A 20,399-nucleotide genomic window follows, 5' to 3' on the forward strand; every position below is an offset into this window, starting at 1 on the left:
ATAGTGATATGGGGCACTGAATTTGATTAATTTTAATCAAACCACAAATGAGACAAGAATTAGGTTGAAAAAACGATAAGATGCCGCTGGAGCGGAGTGTTTCTGGCACCTGGGCCTCACAGATTACTGTACAAAAACCCAACTTTATAACTTTATTCACTGATCACTAGGGCTGGAGGAGGTCCTATGTTACACAGATCCATTCATGAGACAAATTAGCATCAAATGTGACCTTTAAGGTGTGTTCAGATTTATTATTTATTAATTCATTATACAGTTTCACAGACTGAGGAGTATTCGTTATGACCAGTATCATGACCTTTATATATAAAATATGTGGAGTGCCCCTTTAACACTTAACTACTGGCATTTCTTTGGCAGATTTTGTTGTTTTAATTGTTTTCTTATCAAGATTCCAATGCAGCTACTGTGGAGGTTTCAAGCTAAGTTTATGGCCATGTTTTCTTATATGATTGGGTAAAGATTGTATCACCTATCACCATCTGATACATATTTTTGTCTTTTTGCTCCTCTAGTGCACTGTTGGTATCTGTATCTATTTTTGGGGGGGGGGTTTGACCTTGACCTTTGACTACAGCTATGAGGAGCGCGCACGATACCTAGAAACCATCGTGCAGCACCACCAGGAGCCAACCACATTTGAGGATTACGCGGCCCGAGTCTACAGTCCTGCTCCCTGCACACACCTGCCCTCTGACACAGGTAAGACACAACCTTTCGCTCAGTGAAACATCCAGTACCCAGACAAATATTAGACCACACCAACAGCTGCACCTGTCAATCAAAACCTCGGTCGCAGACTATGAGGAAGTGGTAACTAGTGCGGATGGAAAAGTGCTTGTTAACCAGTCAAAATGGCCTAATTTGGAGACACATTTTCCTGCTATGTCTAGTGCCTTACCACAAATCTTTAGGATAATGTAGAACGCTGAAGGCAAGTGCCATTAAAACATACATTATATAGAAACTAAATATAAATATAAATTCTGAATTCTTGGTGAATGTGTGTGTGTGCCCCAAGTTCTAATGAGATACTGATGAGAAAAACCTACACTTTCACACAGATTAGCGTTACACATTACACTGTGGTTTTGGGATATTCCTTTTTCCTGGATTCACTTACATAGATTAGTTCACCAATGATTTACTATAAAGAACTGTAAGGATTGCATCCTAACAAACAAACTCAAGCTAGCTAACAATACAATAATGTTGGATTGTGAACTACCAACCCTCCAGTGTCTCTCTGCCTTTGAACTACAGAGTCGCCACACACACACGGTCAGCTGATTCCCCAGTCTTGTATCCGACGAGTCCTGTTTTCTGTCCAAAGCTGTGCTCAGCCTCCTTCGGTCTCCAGAGCATTAGCTGACATCTGATCAGCCGTAGAGATGCCAGACATGCACATGGGAGTTATATTCTAATGTATGACTCTCATATGTATCCTGTTAAGTTTGTTAGACGGATACTAATCATTTCTGTCTGTAATGTGCCTGGTTAAGTGTAATTTAAAACAGTGTAGCATCCTTTGACTTACACGCAATCAAATTATTCGGCAGGGCAGTTATTTACAATCATTAAATCTGCAGCCAAGCCACACATTTTCTTCCAAGAGGTATTAATTATAAAGCACAAAGGAACACTGACGGAGGCCCGTGTTAGTCACATATCAATGTATTAAAGTATATAGGGAAACCGTGACATAATGTTTTACTGTTTTTCTTTACTGGTGAAGCAGAGGTGTGGCTGTGAGTGTTTGTTCAAATATGTGTGTAATTGATTACTGTTGTTTTTCTCCATCTCACCAGCTATTCTGTCAAAGATATTAATAATTATGCAGTAATAACCAACATGTTTTGTGGCTGAACAACATTAAACACAACCTGGGACGCTGTTATTTCCCCCAAATGTTCATTCAGAATTTTGTATGGTACTCAAATCCCCTGTTAGAATATCGTTTGTTACTCTTTATTGGATTGTCAGTGTGTTGTTCAGCCCCAAATGTAATTTCAGAACACGGGATCAAAAAGTTAGTCATATAATACGATAATCGGGCTTCTCATTGCAATACTTCCAATTCTCATTTTGCCTAAGATATACAAGTCCTGGCATGCATATCATGTCCAGTGTTCAGAATTCAGATTGTGTTTTCCACAAAATTGGGACATATTCTGTGCTCTGAAATAAACCTTGCGCAAATTACTTCAACCATCCCCCACCCACCCCATCTCTCTCTGTCTCTCTACTGCTACCTCTCTCTACCTCTCTATCTATACCCCCTCCCTCTCCCTATATTAATTTACAGGTTCCCCTCCCTTAACAGCACAATGATCAAACATTCTTCTCTCTTTCTGTTTTTATTTTAATGTCTCTTATTTTGTTCATTTATTTTATTTATTTTTCTTTTTGTTTGATTTGCTTTTCCTCTTTTTTATTTTTTTATTTTGTCATTTTATTTTTGTTTTTGTATTTTTTGTTTCTTTTTATTTCGTCCTTTTTTTTTTCTCCCCTCCCCCTCCTTTAGATCGTAATGTCTCACTTGCCTATAGCTAAAAAGGTAAGCCTGGTCACATGATTGACACGCCCCGTTCTGACTGGCTCTTCCTACTGACATTTCAGCCTAACCTATGCTCTCCTCCAATTCCTCCACCGTATTGTGTTTTCTCTGGTTTTCTCTTCTGTGTTTTCCACAGTTTAAGCAGGTCTGCATGTTTTCATAGTTCTGTACTATTAAAAAGGAAGTGTCATTTTCAGCTCATCAATGGGTGGAGTTTGGTAGGACTCATTATGGTTTGCGAGTTAACAACGGTGGCAGAGTGTGAGATTTTTATTTTTTATTTTTTTAGCTCAAAAATGTGCAGCTTCATTATGCAGTGTCAGTGTAATGTCAATCCCGCCCTCCTCCCGCCTGGTTGATCAGATTTATATCCCAGCTCTTGTTCTTAATTGTCATTTAGACTGATAACTGGCCTACGAGAAGTGGACCTCTTTAATTGATCTAACTCTTCCCTTTTTAATGCTTCCGTGATTATTTTAAACCTGCATTCAGGTTTTGGCCACTTGGGTCAAGCAGAAATGCTTTTAACAAAACACTGACATATTGTCTCCTTTATAAAGTTATGGCAAACATGTTAGCAAACAGCTGCATCTAGCAGAGCAACATTAGCGATCATTAGGAGCTGTGTTTGCACCCAGGTGATTAATAAATGACCAATACGTCTCCACCAACTCCTGAGGGAAGAGTCTGCGTCTTTAGCTGCTTAATTCCATACTTTGTACTAATGTTTGCAGCAGTTGTGAAAACCAAAACACTGAGCTGATAAAGTCTAAAATGCTATGCAGAGTATGGTGAAAATTGTGTGGATGTGGATTCAGTACATTACACATAGTCATTTGATCTCATTTTGATTTAAAAAATATTGATCAGTGCAGTGGCCGCACTCACCTTACAGTGGCCAACAAACTCTTAAAGACATATTTAAGCAAACCAGGCCGCTGATGCAGACTGACAAGGAATTCTTTAAAAAATAACAGCACATTGCCTCTTTAATACGTATAAGGCTAACTGAATCACACATGAAAACTAGGTTTGTACAAATTATTTTTTTAAGCTCTTATGTAGCTCCATTTGAACTGTCATGTACACCCTCCGAGATGCTGGTAAAAGTTTCCTCATGCATGCCGAGAGGCTTTCAAGCTTTTTTTTTATGCTTCATACCACACTACACTCAGTGGTACTATGAAAGGGAGACTTCCTTTTTATAACAGTGTGAGATTTCTGCTCTTTTGTCTGTTCGCTCACTCAGTAATTTTCCTGTTTGTTCCGTTAACCTGCGCTGTCACGCTGACCTGGTGAAACTTTACCTCTAACCTTTTGTATGCTCCTCTCTTCCTGGTTTTGATATAGTGTAACACTGCGCACACAGACACACACACACACACACACACACACTGACACATACTTTAAAATGGGTAAGCATATCTAATGTAGGTCCACCAACATTAAAGTTTTGTTTCTTCTTCAGTAAAGTTGTTTGTTACATTTGAAATAAGTAACTTAGTGGTGGCTGTAAGCAACATTAAGCATAAACACTGTAGTTAAAATGTTGTCATATATGTGTACATGGTGTGTACAGTGTGTTGTCACTCTTTGTGTCTACTGTCTTTCCATTGTCTGTTTAATGTGTTGGACATTTTTTCTCTTTACACTTGTGGCAACATTATTTTTTATTCATTTTTCTATTGTCTTTATTTTCTCTGACTGTCCCTCCTTCACGCTCCTGAAATTCTCCTTTGTCTTTCCCTCTTTTTATACCTTCTCTTTTCTCTCTTTCCCTGTATTTTATTTCTTCTCCTTTCTGGTGTTTCATTCTTTCCTGTATCCTCCTTTCTTCTATTATCTTGCCTCTTTTTGGCCCTCCTTTGCCTTACTCTCTTTGCCTTTCCTTTCCTCTGCTCTTTTCTCCTTTCCTTTTCTCTCCTTTCCTTTCCTGTCCTCTCCTCTCATCTCCTGTCCTTTCCTTTCCTCGCATGTCCTCTCCTTACCCTCCTTTTCCTTTTCTTTCCTCACCTCCTCTAGAGGAGCATAATGCTATGTATTTGATGGTACCTAAACCACTAGACAGCTTTAACCTGCTCAGGGTGAAGGGGAAAGGTCTGAAGCAGAAGGTCCTTCATGCTAGCTGTGAATGGTATGCTTTGCAGATAGAAACTCAGTTTAGGTCCTCTTCCTGATGTACATTATCTTTACATCTGTTTCCAAATGTTACATTTAAAAAACTGTGACAAGACAAAAATGCATTTACTTTACTTGCTGACATTATGATGGAACTCTGGACCAATTTATAGCGAACGTAACGGTAACAGCAGTGTCCTGATTGCTGAACACAGACCAGCAATGAGAGCTCCGCAAGACAACCACCTGACATTGAAAGTGCAGATAAAGAGCAGTTTGTGCTGCATCAGCACTTTTCTTTTGCGTACTCACTAAATTCAAATAGCTGCCAAGCATGTTCTGCCTTTACATCATGTGTATTTAGCAAAAGGCAGGTGTTAAACATCTGATACAAGTTTATTTATATAACTTTTAATGACTTATACCATCTCAGAGGTCTGTTTAGATGTGTAGTTGTGTAGTTTCTCCAGCGTACAAGTAAATGGAGTGGAAGGGTCCGTTTTGGTATCAAGTCTCCGTTCCTTTGAGCTAGTGTAGTGTTTTGTATGGAACGAGAATGAACCTAGAATAGAATAAAAATTGAGAAAATAGAGCTTGTATGTTGCCTGTCTTTCTAGCTGTCTGTGTGTGTGTGTGTGTGTGTGTGTGTGTGTGTGTGTCATTCGGCCCGTGTGACTGTAGGAGGTTGTGCAGCCTCGCTAAATAGAACATGATGGGGTGTGATGTAATTTTCTTGTTGTCCCTTCATCCCTTTCTGCTCGTATTTACTTCCTCCCTCCTCTCCTTTATCCCTGCCTTCCCCCGTCCATCCACTCCCCCTCACTCCCCACCACCACCTCACCCATCCTCCCTTCACACTTCCCCCTTCTCCGTCTCCCTCGTCCTCTTCAGGCTCCTGCCTAGAGATTCTTCGGGGAGAAAGTCCGGCTCTTGGGGAGGCCGGGAGCGACTCGGCATCCCCCATGTCTCCTCGGACTAGCAAGAGCCGCATGTCCATGAAGCTGCGGCGCTCCTCTGGATCGGCCAATAAGACTTAAGCTCTCAACACTACATGGACCATTCTGAAAAGACACTTCATGTCTGGTCAAACAATCAGACTTTTAAGTCTCTCTTGAGGAAATCTGGTCTACAATTGTACTTAAAAGAAATCAAACATGACACATTAAATTTAACTGTTGATAGGTGGTGTTCCCAAGAATAAGTGTAAACATCAGGGAGGTCAGTAAAATTTCATCCCATCTCCCCCAGCATGCTGCGGAGCTGATTGAACACCGGCTTATTATGTACATTGTACACAGTTGTACTCTCAAAAACACATAGTATTCTGTGGACTATATTATACTGTAACTTAATTTTGAAACTGCTCACAGCTACTGAATATATCCTTAGCTTTGCTTTCCAAAAAACTACAGAAACCAGCTGAACCAGTGGATCCTAAGCAGTGCAGTATTAGTTCAGAATAATCTGTGCCATGTTAGAAATTGCCCAAACTCCATAAGCAGAACCGCAAAAAGCTTGTGTGCCACATTATACACGGTTCTTCGTGGAGAACGCATTAAATGAGATAAAACTGCTGAACAAAGAGAAAACCATGTGTTGTTGAACATTGCTTTGGAGAATCTGTATATTTGTACTATAGTCAGTGTGTGTACAGACAGAAATATGAGTTTTGATATAAAAAGAATGAATCCCGAGTGATTGCACCTGTAGTGTTGCATGGAGAAAGCAGGATAAAAGTCTATTTTTGTTCTCAGTACTGCATTAGGCCTATAACGATAAGGGCAGGAGTCAGTTTCTATTCAGTCCTCATATAATGTAAATAGAAACTCATACATTTACTAACAATTTTAAAAAAAGTGTATGTGGCAACGCTCTCTAGCCAAAAATTTCTGTGTGTGTGAATCTAGAAGAAAATCCCCTGCTTGAACTCATGGGACTGAAAGCTCACCCTTTTGTGATGCGATGTGAGAAACAGTGTTAAAGTAATGATGGAGGGATTGTTTGTCTTTCATAAAGGAGAGGAAGGTGCTTTGTAAAAAAAATATAAACAAGACATACTGATAAAAGAGGAAGCACTTGTTATAGAAAAGTTTAGTAGTAAAGTTTAGTTTTCATTTCTTTCTTTTTTTTTTTTGCTCATGCTGTAAAACATGAACAAGCACTGATATTCATTGCATTTACTTTACTTCTGTTTTCTTCATTTTTGCAAAATTGACTGTAAAATGTGATTTGACCTGAAGAAGAATGTTTCTGTTTAAGTTCGGTGTCGCTTCATCATCTGACCACAGCTTTTCTTCCTTTTTTCTTTTGACTAATTCTGTATATCTATATATGTTTGAGTGTGTATTTTATATATATATATATAGTAGATAAATTAATATCTATAAGAATGTGTACAGTGTGAGGAGGCTTGTTGTGTGTATACTTTTATGTGAGAATAGCTGCCAAAGCCAAACTGTGGTTAAACTTCAGACATATCTGCTTAAAATGGGTTGACACTACAAACTTTTATGCTTCGACATTTTCATAACCGGTTTGCACTTAATTCTCCAGGAATTTGAAGGTAATTTTGTTTTAGCTTATGTACTCTTTTTTTTTTTTACTGTTGATATATATATATAACCATGGTACCATTGTAAGATTGGGGAAATTAGAGGAAAAAAAAAATATATATATATATTATACTTTTCCTCCTTTTTTTTGTTGTTTGACATATTACTAAATGAGGCCCAGTGTCTCTCAAGGCAGGGTTAGTTGTGGGCTGTTATTGGTTATTAATTTTCACCACCTTAGTGGGGGCAGGAGGAAGAAAAGCAAGGTGTACAAAAGATGGACACTAAAGATACAAGGCCAAAGAAGGGGAGAGATGTCAACTTAGTAGATATAAATGGTTTTGTGCTTTGTTCAGTCTTCTTTTTTCTTTTTTTTTTACTCCGCTCTTATATTTAGACTCATGCCCAGTTCCAGTTCTGGATGGAGGGGAGACGCATGTAATAACAATCCGCACAAAATTTAACACTACCATTGTATGTATTTAACGTCCTCATTTCAGCACTCCTTATGTCCAGTCAATTCAAATAAAAACTGACAAGGTTTTATGTCACAGCCATGGTTTTCCAGTGTTCATCTGGATTGAACGTTCTTCCAATTATTTTACATGATACGGATTTTTTCTCCCCGCGTCTCCCTAATTTCCTTTTTCCGCAGCCTGATCCCTGGTAAAGGAAACATACATATGCGATAGAAAAAAATAGATCTGAGTTTAAGGTTTTGCATTATGCTGAACTACTTGAAGTAAGTGTATTCACAGCTGTATTTTCTGTTACTGTTTTATTTTTTTAGCCATAGATGCTCTGTAGAGAGGAAAGGTATTGTAAGACTTTTTTCCTTTATTTTGACCCATCCATGGGGTTGAAATGGTTAACTTTTACATATTTGCCATTGTAAAATGAGGTCAAATTCATGTTTTGTCACTTTGTTTGTGAATATTTGAAGTCAGCTGAGATTTGAGTTGTTCCTTTTAAATTATTGCTGTTACAATAACTGTTATTGCTGAGGTTGAAGCACCGCTGATTGATTGAGGCTGTAGTAGCCCCACTGCACTCTGGGACAGATCTATACATGCTGTATATGGACTACAGCCCACCTGCCAGTCACCGGCTGTTGGCTTGGTTACATCCTGAAAACACTTTGACAACCTGAAACTGTTTGAGGTACAGCCTAAACCCCGTCAAAGTACCTAAACCACACAGCAACACCCTGTTCACACTTCTTTATACTCACTGGATTAAAATACCAGGGAGTCCACATGATTACTCAAGTCATGATGCTGCTTTTTATGTCCCATGGAAAACATGGGACATTTCATACTTAAAATTTGTTTTACTTATTTAAAATACTCCTGAGAACTCCCCTTTCTTCTACAGGTCTGCATCAACCGCAGAAATGTCCCTACTTACAGTGATTCTCTGAACGTGAGGCCTGTGATGGATACAGGTTACTGGACAGCTGTTGTTCAGACATTAGTTTGGAACAAAGCTGATTTGTGTAACTGCTGACTGTACATACTGCATGACACCAGTTCAGTACTAACTGCATGTGTTGATCACGTAACAGCTGTATCACAACACACACGTACGCTCGCTCACACACACTCCTAAAACAATGTTACTGTCAGACCTGTAGTATGTAAATGTGTAATGTCTCTTTTGGACACACAGAGAGCGTTGATGTGCGTTGATGGAATGTAACAATAAATCATTCGTACCACTGAGTCCCGGACCAATTCATATACTGGACGTTTGTGTTTGTGTGTACACCAGCTTTGGAACCGCATCAATATGTTGACGGGGCAGGACACATCATTGATCATACTGTATTAACATTTATTGACAATAATTTAGAATACATTTCACATCCAATCTCAAACATATCAAAATAGTCCTGTACAGGCTTCATAGAACCACAATTATATTTTTTAGCATCATGAAGGCATTTAGTAAATATTTCAACAGTCATTTATAATCAGTAAAGACAAAAGACTTTTTTTTTACTAGCAGTACTAACATTAAATGTTCCATTTCTGTATGAAAATAGTTATAGCTGAGAAGTTTACTGGCACATTTACTATAAAAGGCATATTATGGTCTGTCTGATTTCTCTTTTTGTTTTTCTTTATTGTTCACTGTACATGAAATAGTCTTTGAAATAGAGTCAGAACATTGATTCTGTCTCCACTTCTTGGGGTGAGGAAGGTCACTTTCTAAATGTAATAACAGGTCACTATATATTACACCAGTAAGTAATGTAACACACATGACTCCTCCTGAGCTTCAGTATAATCCAATTACTTTGCCAAAGAAAAAGGCTATCTTGACCATGAATGTAAATGTCTGCCACATGTAGAGAAGACTGTGTCAATCATTGCTTCAGCATTTTGTAAAATTATTTCCTCTCACTATAATTAGTCATAATCAAAATGCCCATACTTTCAAATGTCAGTGGGTCCCATTCTCTAACTACCAACAGATGAGTGTCTGTGTTTTAATATTAAATCATTAACAGTGCTGTAATATAAGAAGCTGAAAAGAGATGGCATCCTTTTTGATGATTGTATTACTCACTGTACGCCTTATAATAACAAATGAAAGATTGAGAGATACTGTGTGTTCTTCATAGGATTTATAGGATTTCAACAAAAGAAACAGCCTTTTGAATAAGGGTCACTTCCCTCCAGTTTAAAATTACTAACATAATAATCCTGCTGTTGGTTTATTAAATTTAATAAGCTAACATCTTCAATCATTCACTGGTCATGTTGTGATTGCAGACATGGTTCAGCACCATGGACAGGGTTGTGGTTTATTTGTATAAGTTTCAGTAATGGACAGTTCCGGTTTAACTGACAGCGGTTTCAGGACCACGGACAGCACTTGCATCCTTCTAGTAGCGCCAGTATGTCATATTTGGACCTTTGTGAAATAACTTAGAAGTCAAGATGCTTACTGACCTTTAAATAAAGGGCACCGTGAGTCAGCCGGCAACCCTATTCTATAACACACGGAAATCAACGTTTTGCTTTTTGACCGCAACTGAAACAGTCGGTCCGAATTGACAATAGAACCATAGCTGAAATAAATGTAGCCTATTCTTCAGTGTGAATGAGAACAACTAATGTCGACCGTTATAATGTTCCCTGTAGTGTCAGTCAGTGGCTGGTCGGCCTAATTTACCCGAATAATCTGTAGGCTTTTTTGAGTGTAGATCTCGCGCGTGTTTTATGGTCGCACTGTCATCTGCAGCAGCATCACCTGCCGGTTTTCGGTGGGATGAGACTTTGTGATGTGTCTCGCGAGCCCCGGGGAGCTGAAGAACGTGGAAGGACAGTGCTTGCACGTGAAGATCTGCTGCTGATCGCGGTCCCCGGTGCCGCTCTCTTCTACTTGCGCGTGGAATACGTCTGGTCTGAGTCCCCCTCCCAGTGCTCCCGCCAATAACTCGTCCCTCATCGCGTGCCACAGACGGTGCTTGTCCCGAATTTCAACCGACGGGAAGCGCGCGCCGCACAGGTGACACAGGAACACCTGGCTCTGTCCGCCACTGGTCTCGCGCGCCTGGCCATAAGATGATGGGGGCGAAGACGCACGGGTTGTCATCTCGTGTGCGGCCAGGTGTTTCCTTAGGTAAGCCTGTCGACGGAATTTCTTCCCGCAGTACCGGCACTCGTACACTTCCTCCTCCGGTAACGACTGGGCAAACGGTTGAGGAGGATGCGGGAGTGACGGCGGCTGCTGCTGCGGCAGGTGCGCTCGCTCGTTTGAGTTGCCGTTCAGCAGAAGTAGACTCGAGGGTGGGCTGTCTGCCGCTCTCACCTGCTGCTGTAGGTCCAGACAACTTTCAGCCGGGTTCCGGTAATGAAGAGAGGAATCATAGTGAGGAGGCGCGAGGCCGTCGCTGTCGGGGCTGTCCCGTGAACGACCGTGGAGCAGCAGCAGGGACGGCTCGCGCCTGATGCGGGAACTGTCCTGCGCTCCGTGGTGCTGATTAGTGTTTATGCGCAGCAGCTCGTTCTCTTTGCCCTCCATCTCCACCGGCTGCCTCTCGTGCTGAATGAGCCCTCGTGCCTCTTTTAAAGACTGGCTCTTGTTTGTCAGAGTCTCTCCTCCTTGGTTGTTAACCGGACGAGGTTTGTGCCAACGGCGGTGGGAGGCCAAGTTGGCGGGACAGCTGAAGACTTTGTCGCACTCGGGACACCGGTACTCCACGCGCACTATGCGGGAGCACTTGTGCTGAGCGAGGGAGAAAGGATCGGGGTACTCCTCTTTACAAAGTTGGCAGATGAACTCTCCCAGCGGCTGATTGCCGGTGGGAGCAGAGGACTTCTCCCTCTGTCTCCTCAGCTCGGGACTCTCCTTCTTGATCCGCAGACCCAAAACCGGCGAGGTCGTGACCTCATCCTCGAAGTTAAGTTTCCGGTTCACTTTGGGTTTCTTTGGGGGGTTGCCCACGGACTGTTTGTTGTGTCTGTTGCTGTTCAAGCATTGATCCGGTTCAAGGAACGAGCGTTTTCTCGCTACGTGATGCTGCTCCTGGTTCATCAGTGTCAGTGGCGGGAATAAGTGCACATGACCCATATTCGTGTCATATTTGTCATTGTGAGCGTAGGACGGCGCGTGGCTGCTGCTCGCGAGGAGCCTCTCGATAGAAGCGGACACCGAGGTCGGTGTGGAGCTCACCAGGAAGGGCAGCTCCGGTAACTCCGACATTGGGGATGATGTCAGGCACCTGCCGGGGAATAACGGCTGATTCTCTGCTCCCTCGTGCCGCTCCAACAGTCTCGTGCCGACGGATTTAACAGGGCTGCAGGATTCAGTTAATGTCAAGTCGCGTGGATGCGGAGGAGGATGTGGGAAGAAGCAGGAGAAATCACTATCGGGAGTCAACACGTCCACTTCGCTCAACTGCTCCTCGGTCTCTGGTAACTGCGCGCGTCGGTCCGCCTCCGCCTCCAGCGCGGACTCCACGTGCGGGCTCCACGCATCTCTGACACCGGCGGAGTCCTCGCGGGACACCGGGAGCATTCCATCCGGCCGTTCAAACGGAAACACACCGTTCTCCTTCACTGCCTCCGGTGTCACTTCAGAGTTCTCACTGTTGTTCCTGTCCCCGTCATATGTTACAGGTTTGTTGGTACTATTATTTCGTGACCGGTATGACGCCGAACATCGCCGGTTTCTCTTCACCAAGAATCCTCGAGGCATGTTGGTGATGATGCTCGGCGCGTGGCACCACAAGGCAGAAAGAACAACAACTCTTGTCTCGAGCACACTTTCAAGTAGAGCATTGAAGTGGCGAAGAGAGAGAGAGAGAGAGAGAGAAAGAGAGAGAGGCGCGCGCAGGTGTGATGAGACGGAGACACAACAGTAGCCTATCCGTGGTGCGCGTGTTAGTTTTTATCCACTCTCTTTTTCCTCACACACACACACGCGCGCGCGCGCACAGGCACACATTGCACACTTGAACAATCTGTTTTCACCCAGTAGGCCTACCCTCAAAATGCTAGGCTTATTAGTTATCAGTTTGTCATTCATTTTTTAACTTAAATATCAGACTTGTAGTCCTGCCCAGATTTATACATTTTGGGGACAAAGTGATACAACGACTAATGACTGACCTTAGTCAGTGCGAAAGGAGATTCGATCCAGTTTAACTCAAAATATGACTTCAAAACGCCATCTTTCTATTTTGTATAAGAGCAAGTCCTACAAAATGTTGAGTCTGGGATTATGAAGTCCAATTAGATTTTGCAGGTCAAATTTTGAGCTATCAAGCTACATTCACGAACATTGAATGTAGCCGATCCACTGTAGCAGGGACGTGCACAGGAATTTTGAAGGGCAGTTGCTCTGACCTGAAAAAAGGCACTAAACACAGTATCCAAAATGTATTAACAATATAAATGTCACCAAAATACATATGAGAAAAAGAGTTCCTTATATTATTGTTTATTGTTTTTTTTAATCATTATTATTTTTTATTTTTTTTCCTTTTTTTTTTTATTTGAAAATAAATAATCTAGATTGAATTGACAGATGGGGAAAACTCGCTTCTAATAAAATATTAAATAAAAAAACGCTTAGATTTCGGAAAAAAATACAATCCTTTTTTAACCTTTTGGCTTCCCGTACATTCAGTTGCGCTTCTAGCTCGTATTCACTTCTGTTGGTGAGTATCACGTATGGTAACTGGGCAAAACTACGCATGATTTGTTGTAGTATGATTGCATAAAGGAAGGAAACAGGAATTCCGGTAGGGAACAGAATCGACTGACGTGCAGGCAGCGCTGCAGCAGTGCAGCCACTTAAACAGAGTTTGCCCTTCCCCTACTGACTTTCACTTTCGGTGCCCGAATGGAAGTGAATGAGGCTTTGCGATCGCGATTATGTTTTTATTTTATTTTTTTTTCTCGGAAGGGCGAGTCGGAAGGGCAACTTGAGTCAGGAAAGGCAAACGGGCAGTTGCCCGGGCAACCAGAGCAACCCCCCTGTGCACGTCCCTGCACTGTAGGTTTAAAGATGTTTTTGAAGTTAAAATTAAATAAACATATTGTGGACACATTGTCTATAAACTGTTGGTCTCTGGTGTCATAATGTGGCTCACCTGGTTCCTCTTGAAATAAAATAGGCCTAGTAGCTGAAAATCTTTAATTTTTAATGCAGTAGGTTACTAGAAGAATTTGGCTTTTTAGTGGTGCAGTTTAGTAGTCGTGTAAAATTCACCCGCCACTTTGCTTGCTGGATGTGAAATAACATTTTACTGTTGTTCTCTGTCGCTGATCTTTTCCCCTTATTTCTAGAAGCCTGTCACTTGTCATCGCTGAACATAAAAATGTATAGGCTATATTTTCAAGAAAGCCTGATCAGATTTGTGTGTTGGAGTCAGTGTAATTAGAAAACAGCACCCATGGGGACTCAGATCCAGATCATATCTTTTTAAGACTACTAATGGTCGTTTCTGTCCTGCTGAAGTGTCTTTGTTGGTGGTGGTGGGAATACCTCGGGCATAGCTTTCCGTGTGTGTGGGGGGGGGGGGGGGGGGACTATTCACACTTCTCCTCCCACTAGAAGCTGCTCTGGCTGATAAGAGATCGGAGGGAGATTCATCCATCCATCCATCCTCTCCCCCCGGGCTAGACTGGCCCCTCCGCGCGGGCCAGGCGGTCTATGGCTCGGCCAGTGGGCTCAGGCCAGTCGGCGTCGCTCCCTGGAAATCAATCAAGGCGGATGAGCGTGAGAACGAGCTTGAGGGTCGGGCTGCTGGCTTGACAAGGGCCGCCTGGGGAATAGAAATGAGAATAGAAATGAGATGGGTGGTGGGGAGTCCAACACTAAAAACTAATTAAGCACCAAGCTTCCTGGAGCTTTAGTTTGGTTGTTTTCACTGTAAACCTTGACCCAGGTTCAACCTTTATTGACCTGACTGACTGAAACAGTAAACCTGTGAGTGACTGAGGCCTCTGCTTTTGTAGCCTCATTGGGTTTCATTTTATTGACCATCTCTGAAAAAGATACAATCTTAGTGACCAAAATAAAAAATACTCATGGTGAGTCAAAATAATGAGAAACTGATTAAAAATGTTTTTCGCATCTCATACTTTTCACTTGCTTGCTCATAATTTTGACCTAACAAGTCAAAATTGTGATTTATTTCTCACAGCCTAATTTTGACATTCTATTACTTTACCTGGCAGATGTGTACTTTCAAAAATAATTATATATCACATTAAGTTAGGCAAACAGTTTTCCAATATACAGTGAAACAAAATTTCCCATTGCAGTATCCTAGCTACACTATCTTCTATTTACTGCTTTATATACACTATTCAATATCCACTGTGCACTTCAGTCTAAAAGTAATTATTAGTAATTAGTGAATATAGGCTACTAGTTCACATTGTTGGTTTTCTGCCTGGTGGCACTGAGGTCATAGTTTACCCTCCTTTTATTTTGCCACTACACTGCAGATTTGCCATTTTCTAAATGTTTGATCATTTATGCGATGCAAGGCAAAACTCTAGTTTAATTTGAGTTTAAATCCTGAGGTGGTGCAACCAGCAGCTGAACAGGATCCTGATGGTGAAGGTCTTGTTATTTACAGAATGAGAACGTCTGCATATTGATTGATAAGTTTGTGCACATCATGTGGTAATAGTCCTAGAACATGAATCAAATTAAAGTAAAGGTGTTTTTGCACATTTTACTGCATATTTTTAAGTAAGAGAAAAGAGTAGGCTGGTACGCAGATCTCTCCCATGAGAACAGGATAGAGCAGGCAGCTTTCAGAGCTTTCAGTAGTTTAAAAACTGGGTAAATGTTCTCATTCATTGGTTCTGTAAAAAAAAAAAAAAATATATATATATATATATATATATATATATATATGGATCCACAGACAGCCTGAGAAGCCTGTTGGCCAGAGGACACGAAGTGTGTATTTGTCTATGTGTGTGTGTCTTTAGTTTGCATCACATCAGTGGTCAGTGAGGTGTATAATCCTCCAGACTGCCGAAAATGACTATTGATCTGTGCTTTTCAGTCACAAGCCTCTAAGTAGGCCTACTGCAGTATTACACCGCATGTCTGTCTGTCTGTCTGTCTGTCTGTCTGTCTGTCTGTCTGTCTGTCTGTCTGTCTGTCTGTCTGTCTGTCTGTCTGTCTGTTTGTCTGTCTGTGTTTACATGGAGTTTCCATCTTAACTAGGATGGAAATTGTAATTGTAGGTTTTCACCTAGTTAGGGGTCTGGTAGTTTAGTTTTAGGACTCGAGATTATGGTAAAATGTAACATTAGAAGGATGTTTAATTTAGCATCAAGAATACTAGGTTTTGATGTAGCCATGGGAGGGTCTTCATTGTGATACATTATTTGTGTTTTCCACCACGTGGCCCATAACTGAAAACAGGTCTGCGACACACAAAAAAGGTAAGAACTGGTCTAAATCTCTCTTTTGCACACATGTAGATCCAACAGGCTGTTTAGTGACTGAGCTTTGTACGTTGCAGCAGGGATTATTACAAGAACAAAACCAGTTTAAGTACTTTTATACAGGTTCACGCTCTGATAATGAGATCATTCATATTTTCTTGAGTAAATGAACTTATCCATTAATAAAATAAATCATACAATAAGACAAAAAAAGAGCACACACTAACAGAGGAGACAGACAGACACCAGACACCAGTCAGTTAGTTTACTGTCTTACGCAAGGCTACAACAGACAAGTTCGTTAGGCATCTCATGAAGCCAAAGTATTTTTATGCAGAAAAAAAATAGAAAGCTCCTCTGTTTACGTAAACACTTGATGATGTGTCACAATGTAACAAACTCTCCAAATTGGCCTGTTGATCAAATTAAAGTGATGAGAAAATATACACAACAACATCAACCACCAATCCCTGTCAAATCACTGATTCTGTGCTCCATGTTCAGACTCCACAATCATGTTAAGAATTAGAAGTGGTCACCTGTCGCCATCTAGTGGTACAATTCCTAGGGCCATCATCAACAGATGGACTTATATGGCTGTAAGGTCTGAAAAAAGGTAGTTAGTAAGTCTTGGGTTTAGATAGTTTCATTAAATTGGATTATTCTGGTTTAAATTACTATGTAAGCTAACTTCCAGCCTGCTGAAGTGTCCCTGAGCAAGATAAGTGATATCTTGATCAGTCCTTCCACGGCTGATCGTCCATGACTGACACTGACCTCTGACCTGGGCGGACTGGTTTGGAGTCTGTGCACCCAGGGAGAAGGTCACTGTTAATCACATCAGATGAGATCATCGTTCCCCTGTCGACACATTGGGATCCTTGGTTACATTTGATCTCCAGGAAAGAAACATCTGATTCTGGTTGCTTGTTGGCCACCTGAAATCTAAATAACAGGAAACTGGAGCTGTGAATCTGTGCAGGATAATCACAATTTGCACTCTTTAGCAACTTTTGTTAAGAAATGGAAAAACAATCAGCTTTAACAAAAGGGAAGTCTGCACTGCTGACTGCGTAAACACTCATCGCTCATTAACGCAGACTCAGCATAATCCAGGAACATCAACAAATGAGTTAACAACACTACTGCAAAGTAATGAAGTCCAGTAGAATTTGTGGTCTGCTATTTGTATTCATTCTAGCAAGTTGATAAACTTTTCGCTGCGCTGGTTGCAAATTTGAAGCTGCAACTGTCGAGACAGTTTGCACACAACATTTCTACACAAAGTGGGAAATATTTTAGTATGTAAGTATTTTGTTCTGTTAAGCACCAATGTATACCAAGGCAAATTCTTCGTGTGTGAAAATCTACCTGGCAGTAAATTTCATTCTGATTCTGATTCTTAGAATAAGTTTATCAATGGAATCCAGATAAAATGCAAGTAAATGAGTTTTAAAAATCAATTTTCCTTTTTGTAACAGGTATACATATCTTTTCCCACAATATTTGACTTGTCCCAGCATCTTCGTCTTCTGTAACATTGAACGTCACTATGTGTAGAACAAACACCATGAAAAATGTTAAATGTAGTCTAAGTCTTTATGCCAGATTATAAGTAGTGGTAGAATAATTATTCTGATTGTTTAATTGAGTATATTTAGAGATGCAACAATGAATTTGTTTTTACATATGTAAAAGTACACAAGTATTAACTGCAAACTGAACATAAAGTATCAAAAGTAAAAGTATTCAAGCCTTTCTCAGTGTTAAATTATTATATATTATTACATATTATAATATTGTCTTGCTATTACTAATCAGCTAATGTGTAAGCAGTATTTTCATGTTGGTAGTGAAGCATATTTAACATGTTGATGTTAAGATGTTTTGGGTATTCTAACCTGTATATCACATTTTATAAATTGATGATAGTATGTATTATGTAAAACCTGAATTTGCAAAGTACCTATCACTCACTAAATGTAGTGGAGTAAAATGTATAATGTTTAAAGTAGGATAAAAGGAAAGTATCAAAAAAAGTACAGTGCTTGAGTAAATGTACATAGTTACATTCCACCACTGATTATAACAACCAGACCACTTATCTTAAAATATATTTATAAATTTATATGATCTGAAAGACACATGAGAGGCTGGCATATAAATTATCTTATGACCACAGTGAATGAGAATTTTTCATCTGTAGCTCTAGTTAAGAGCCCTTTTGAATCCCTTCTGTTTAAAAAAAAATAAATGCAATAGTGAGGGAGTGGTTGGAAACAACAGCAAACATTTACACCACATGACTGTAACATCCTCCAGTTTATATGACAGAAAATTTGCCAGACAAGAAGTCAGTTTGCTGTCCGGTACAGGAAGCAGGAAATTGAGAAAAAGGGAAGCAGGTAAAGAAGCAGGTGAACACAGTGAAAACCCACAGTGGTTCACAGTTCATGGGGGGGGGGGGGGATTTCTGTCTCAGTCACAATTTCATTCTTAACACAGTCATATGTTTAGAATATAATTAGATGAGTCATTGTTTGACCCTTTACCTAAACATACTGTATGGTGTGTGCGTGGCTCAGTCATGATGACTCATTGTGTGATGTGAATGTCTGCTCATGTCCAGAATGCTCAGGGATTCCCACCAGCGCACGTGCCAGTGTGCACAGATACTGTACATACAGCAAATTTCTATGTAACAGTGGCTATTCATGTAGAGGATGTTCAGTAGAAATTCTTCCGCTCACACAGTGAAGCTTCACACACACACCTACATGCTCAGTGATAAAGCAAAGACTTTCATTTTAAAATGCTGGAAATATACTTCAAAGTCCAACATGCCAAATTCATCATACATTAAAAAATATATATTTTTATTCTTTTATTAACCATTTAGGATGTTTTTTTAGTAACATTAAATCAACTGGTACCTTTAAAAGAACACCAAGCAGCTTGATTTCTGATTTTGTTTTCAGCTGGTAAATACTATATCTCATGTGAGGATCATTCAGTGTTTTTTAAATGTCATATACCAAGTGAAACGATTCAGCCTCTAGTATACTCACACATGCTGCAGAGTATAGTGAGCTGGGTGAACTAATTGTTGTGCTAAGTGGGTTCTTATTTAAAGATACCAGTGCTAAGCAACATTGCCTGTACAAAACTGAATGCCAGGAACTGGCAGTATTCATCACGCCAATATTATTTTACTTTCCTCTTTCATGTTTTCTTTTGTGTGATCAGTGTGTTCTCATTACTTTTACTGTTCCCGAGAGAAACACTGAGGTAAGAGATTATGATGTTAATAAAAATATTGGGCACGCATTCAACATAGTTTATTTTATGTATGTTCCAGTAAAAGCTAAACAAAACACACACAATTTATTATTCACACACAATACAAAATCACAAAAAGCACACACACATGTTACACTTTCTGTGCTTCACATGAAATCAGCATACTCCATTCTCAGATGTAAAAATAGACTATTTTTACTGTCAGTTGAACAATCTGCTAGGAAATATACTGCTGCTAGTTAATGGTGGCAATGTATTAAACTAGTTGTGGTTTTGGAGAAGAGGCATTTTACCTTAGTGTCAATGACAGAACAATCATAAAGACAGATTTTATTAGACTTGATAACACCATCTCACTTTCTGTTCCTCATCTTTTACAGTTAGAGCACACTCCAACCCAGTAATCTGGGCAAGTGTTGGTGACTCGGGTTACATTTTGAAGAGCCAGCTGGGAGACACACAAAAAAAATCCAGGACTATTTCTTACTTTTGCAAGTGTAGTTACTTCCTTTTTGTGTCTAAGGCTGCTAGTAAATGGTTTATATGTTAGTTCAGTGTATAAGAATTTTGTTTCTGTACTGTTTTAACCAAAAGGTGTTTCAGACTTTCATGTCAGTTACCGTAATGATGCCGAGGTGTGCTGGTTTCTTCTGACTGGTTTCCGGTCAAAATGATTCAGTGCTACTGACTCCAATCATATCGGCATCATTTACACATAACTGCTTACAAACAGAAAGAAAAATTCCTATTGCATCATGTTAATGTCCACTTGGAAGTCATACTTTAGATTGGTCCGATTCCTCGACAGGACCTTCAGCAAATGCTGTTTGAATTGTCCACTATCCATATACTTGAAATATTAAATTCCCTCTGTCTAAATATATAAAGCTTTGTGCAACTGTGTATAACTGCTTTGTTTTC

General features: G+C 40.3%; 2 protein-coding genes across 6 annotated transcripts in view; one reads left to right on the top strand and one right to left on the bottom strand.

The window, feature by feature from the left end:
- The window catches only part of ralgapa1 (Ral GTPase activating protein catalytic subunit alpha 1), a 69,795-nt gene extending 60,826 nt beyond the window's left edge, over positions 1–8,969 (top strand). For 4 of the 5 annotated variants that reach the window (XM_038729909.1, XM_038729912.1, XM_038729910.1 and 1 more), the window contains 2 exons: positions 599–723; positions 5,588–8,969. In XM_038729909.1, the coding sequence (XP_038585837.1) occupies positions 599–723; positions 5,588–5,733 (271 nt within the window). In that variant the 3' untranslated portion in view covers positions 5,734–8,969. Of the gene's footprint in view, positions 1–598; positions 724–2,545; positions 2,579–5,587 lie in introns of all 5 variants that reach the window. The other variant, XM_038729911.1, reaches the window with a different exon arrangement.
- A 91-nt stretch (positions 8,970–9,060) lies between these two features.
- On the bottom strand, positions 9,061–12,750 carry LOC119911018 (insulinoma-associated protein 2). The gene has a single exon (XM_038729915.1). The coding sequence runs from the start codon at positions 12,454–12,456 to the stop codon at positions 10,474–10,476; it is 1,983 nt and encodes a 660-aa protein (XP_038585843.1). The 5' UTR covers positions 12,457–12,750; the 3' UTR covers positions 9,061–10,473.
- Between the last annotated feature and the right edge of the window lie 7,649 nt (positions 12,751–20,399).

Source organism: Micropterus salmoides, unplaced genomic scaffold (genome assembly GCF_014851395.1).
Source record: "Micropterus salmoides isolate LMB-PRFRI ecotype aquatic unplaced genomic scaffold, ASM1485139v1 Ms_hic_scaffold_19, whole genome shotgun sequence".
Taxonomy (NCBI): Eukaryota; Metazoa; Chordata; class Actinopteri; order Centrarchiformes; family Centrarchidae; genus Micropterus; species Micropterus salmoides.

Bases quoted from the DNA above. Each gene is read 5' to 3' on its own strand.
- LOC119911018 (XM_038729915.1), bottom strand. From the start codon at position 12,456: ATGCCTCGAGGATTCTTGGTGAAGAGAAACCGGCGATGTTCGGCGTCA.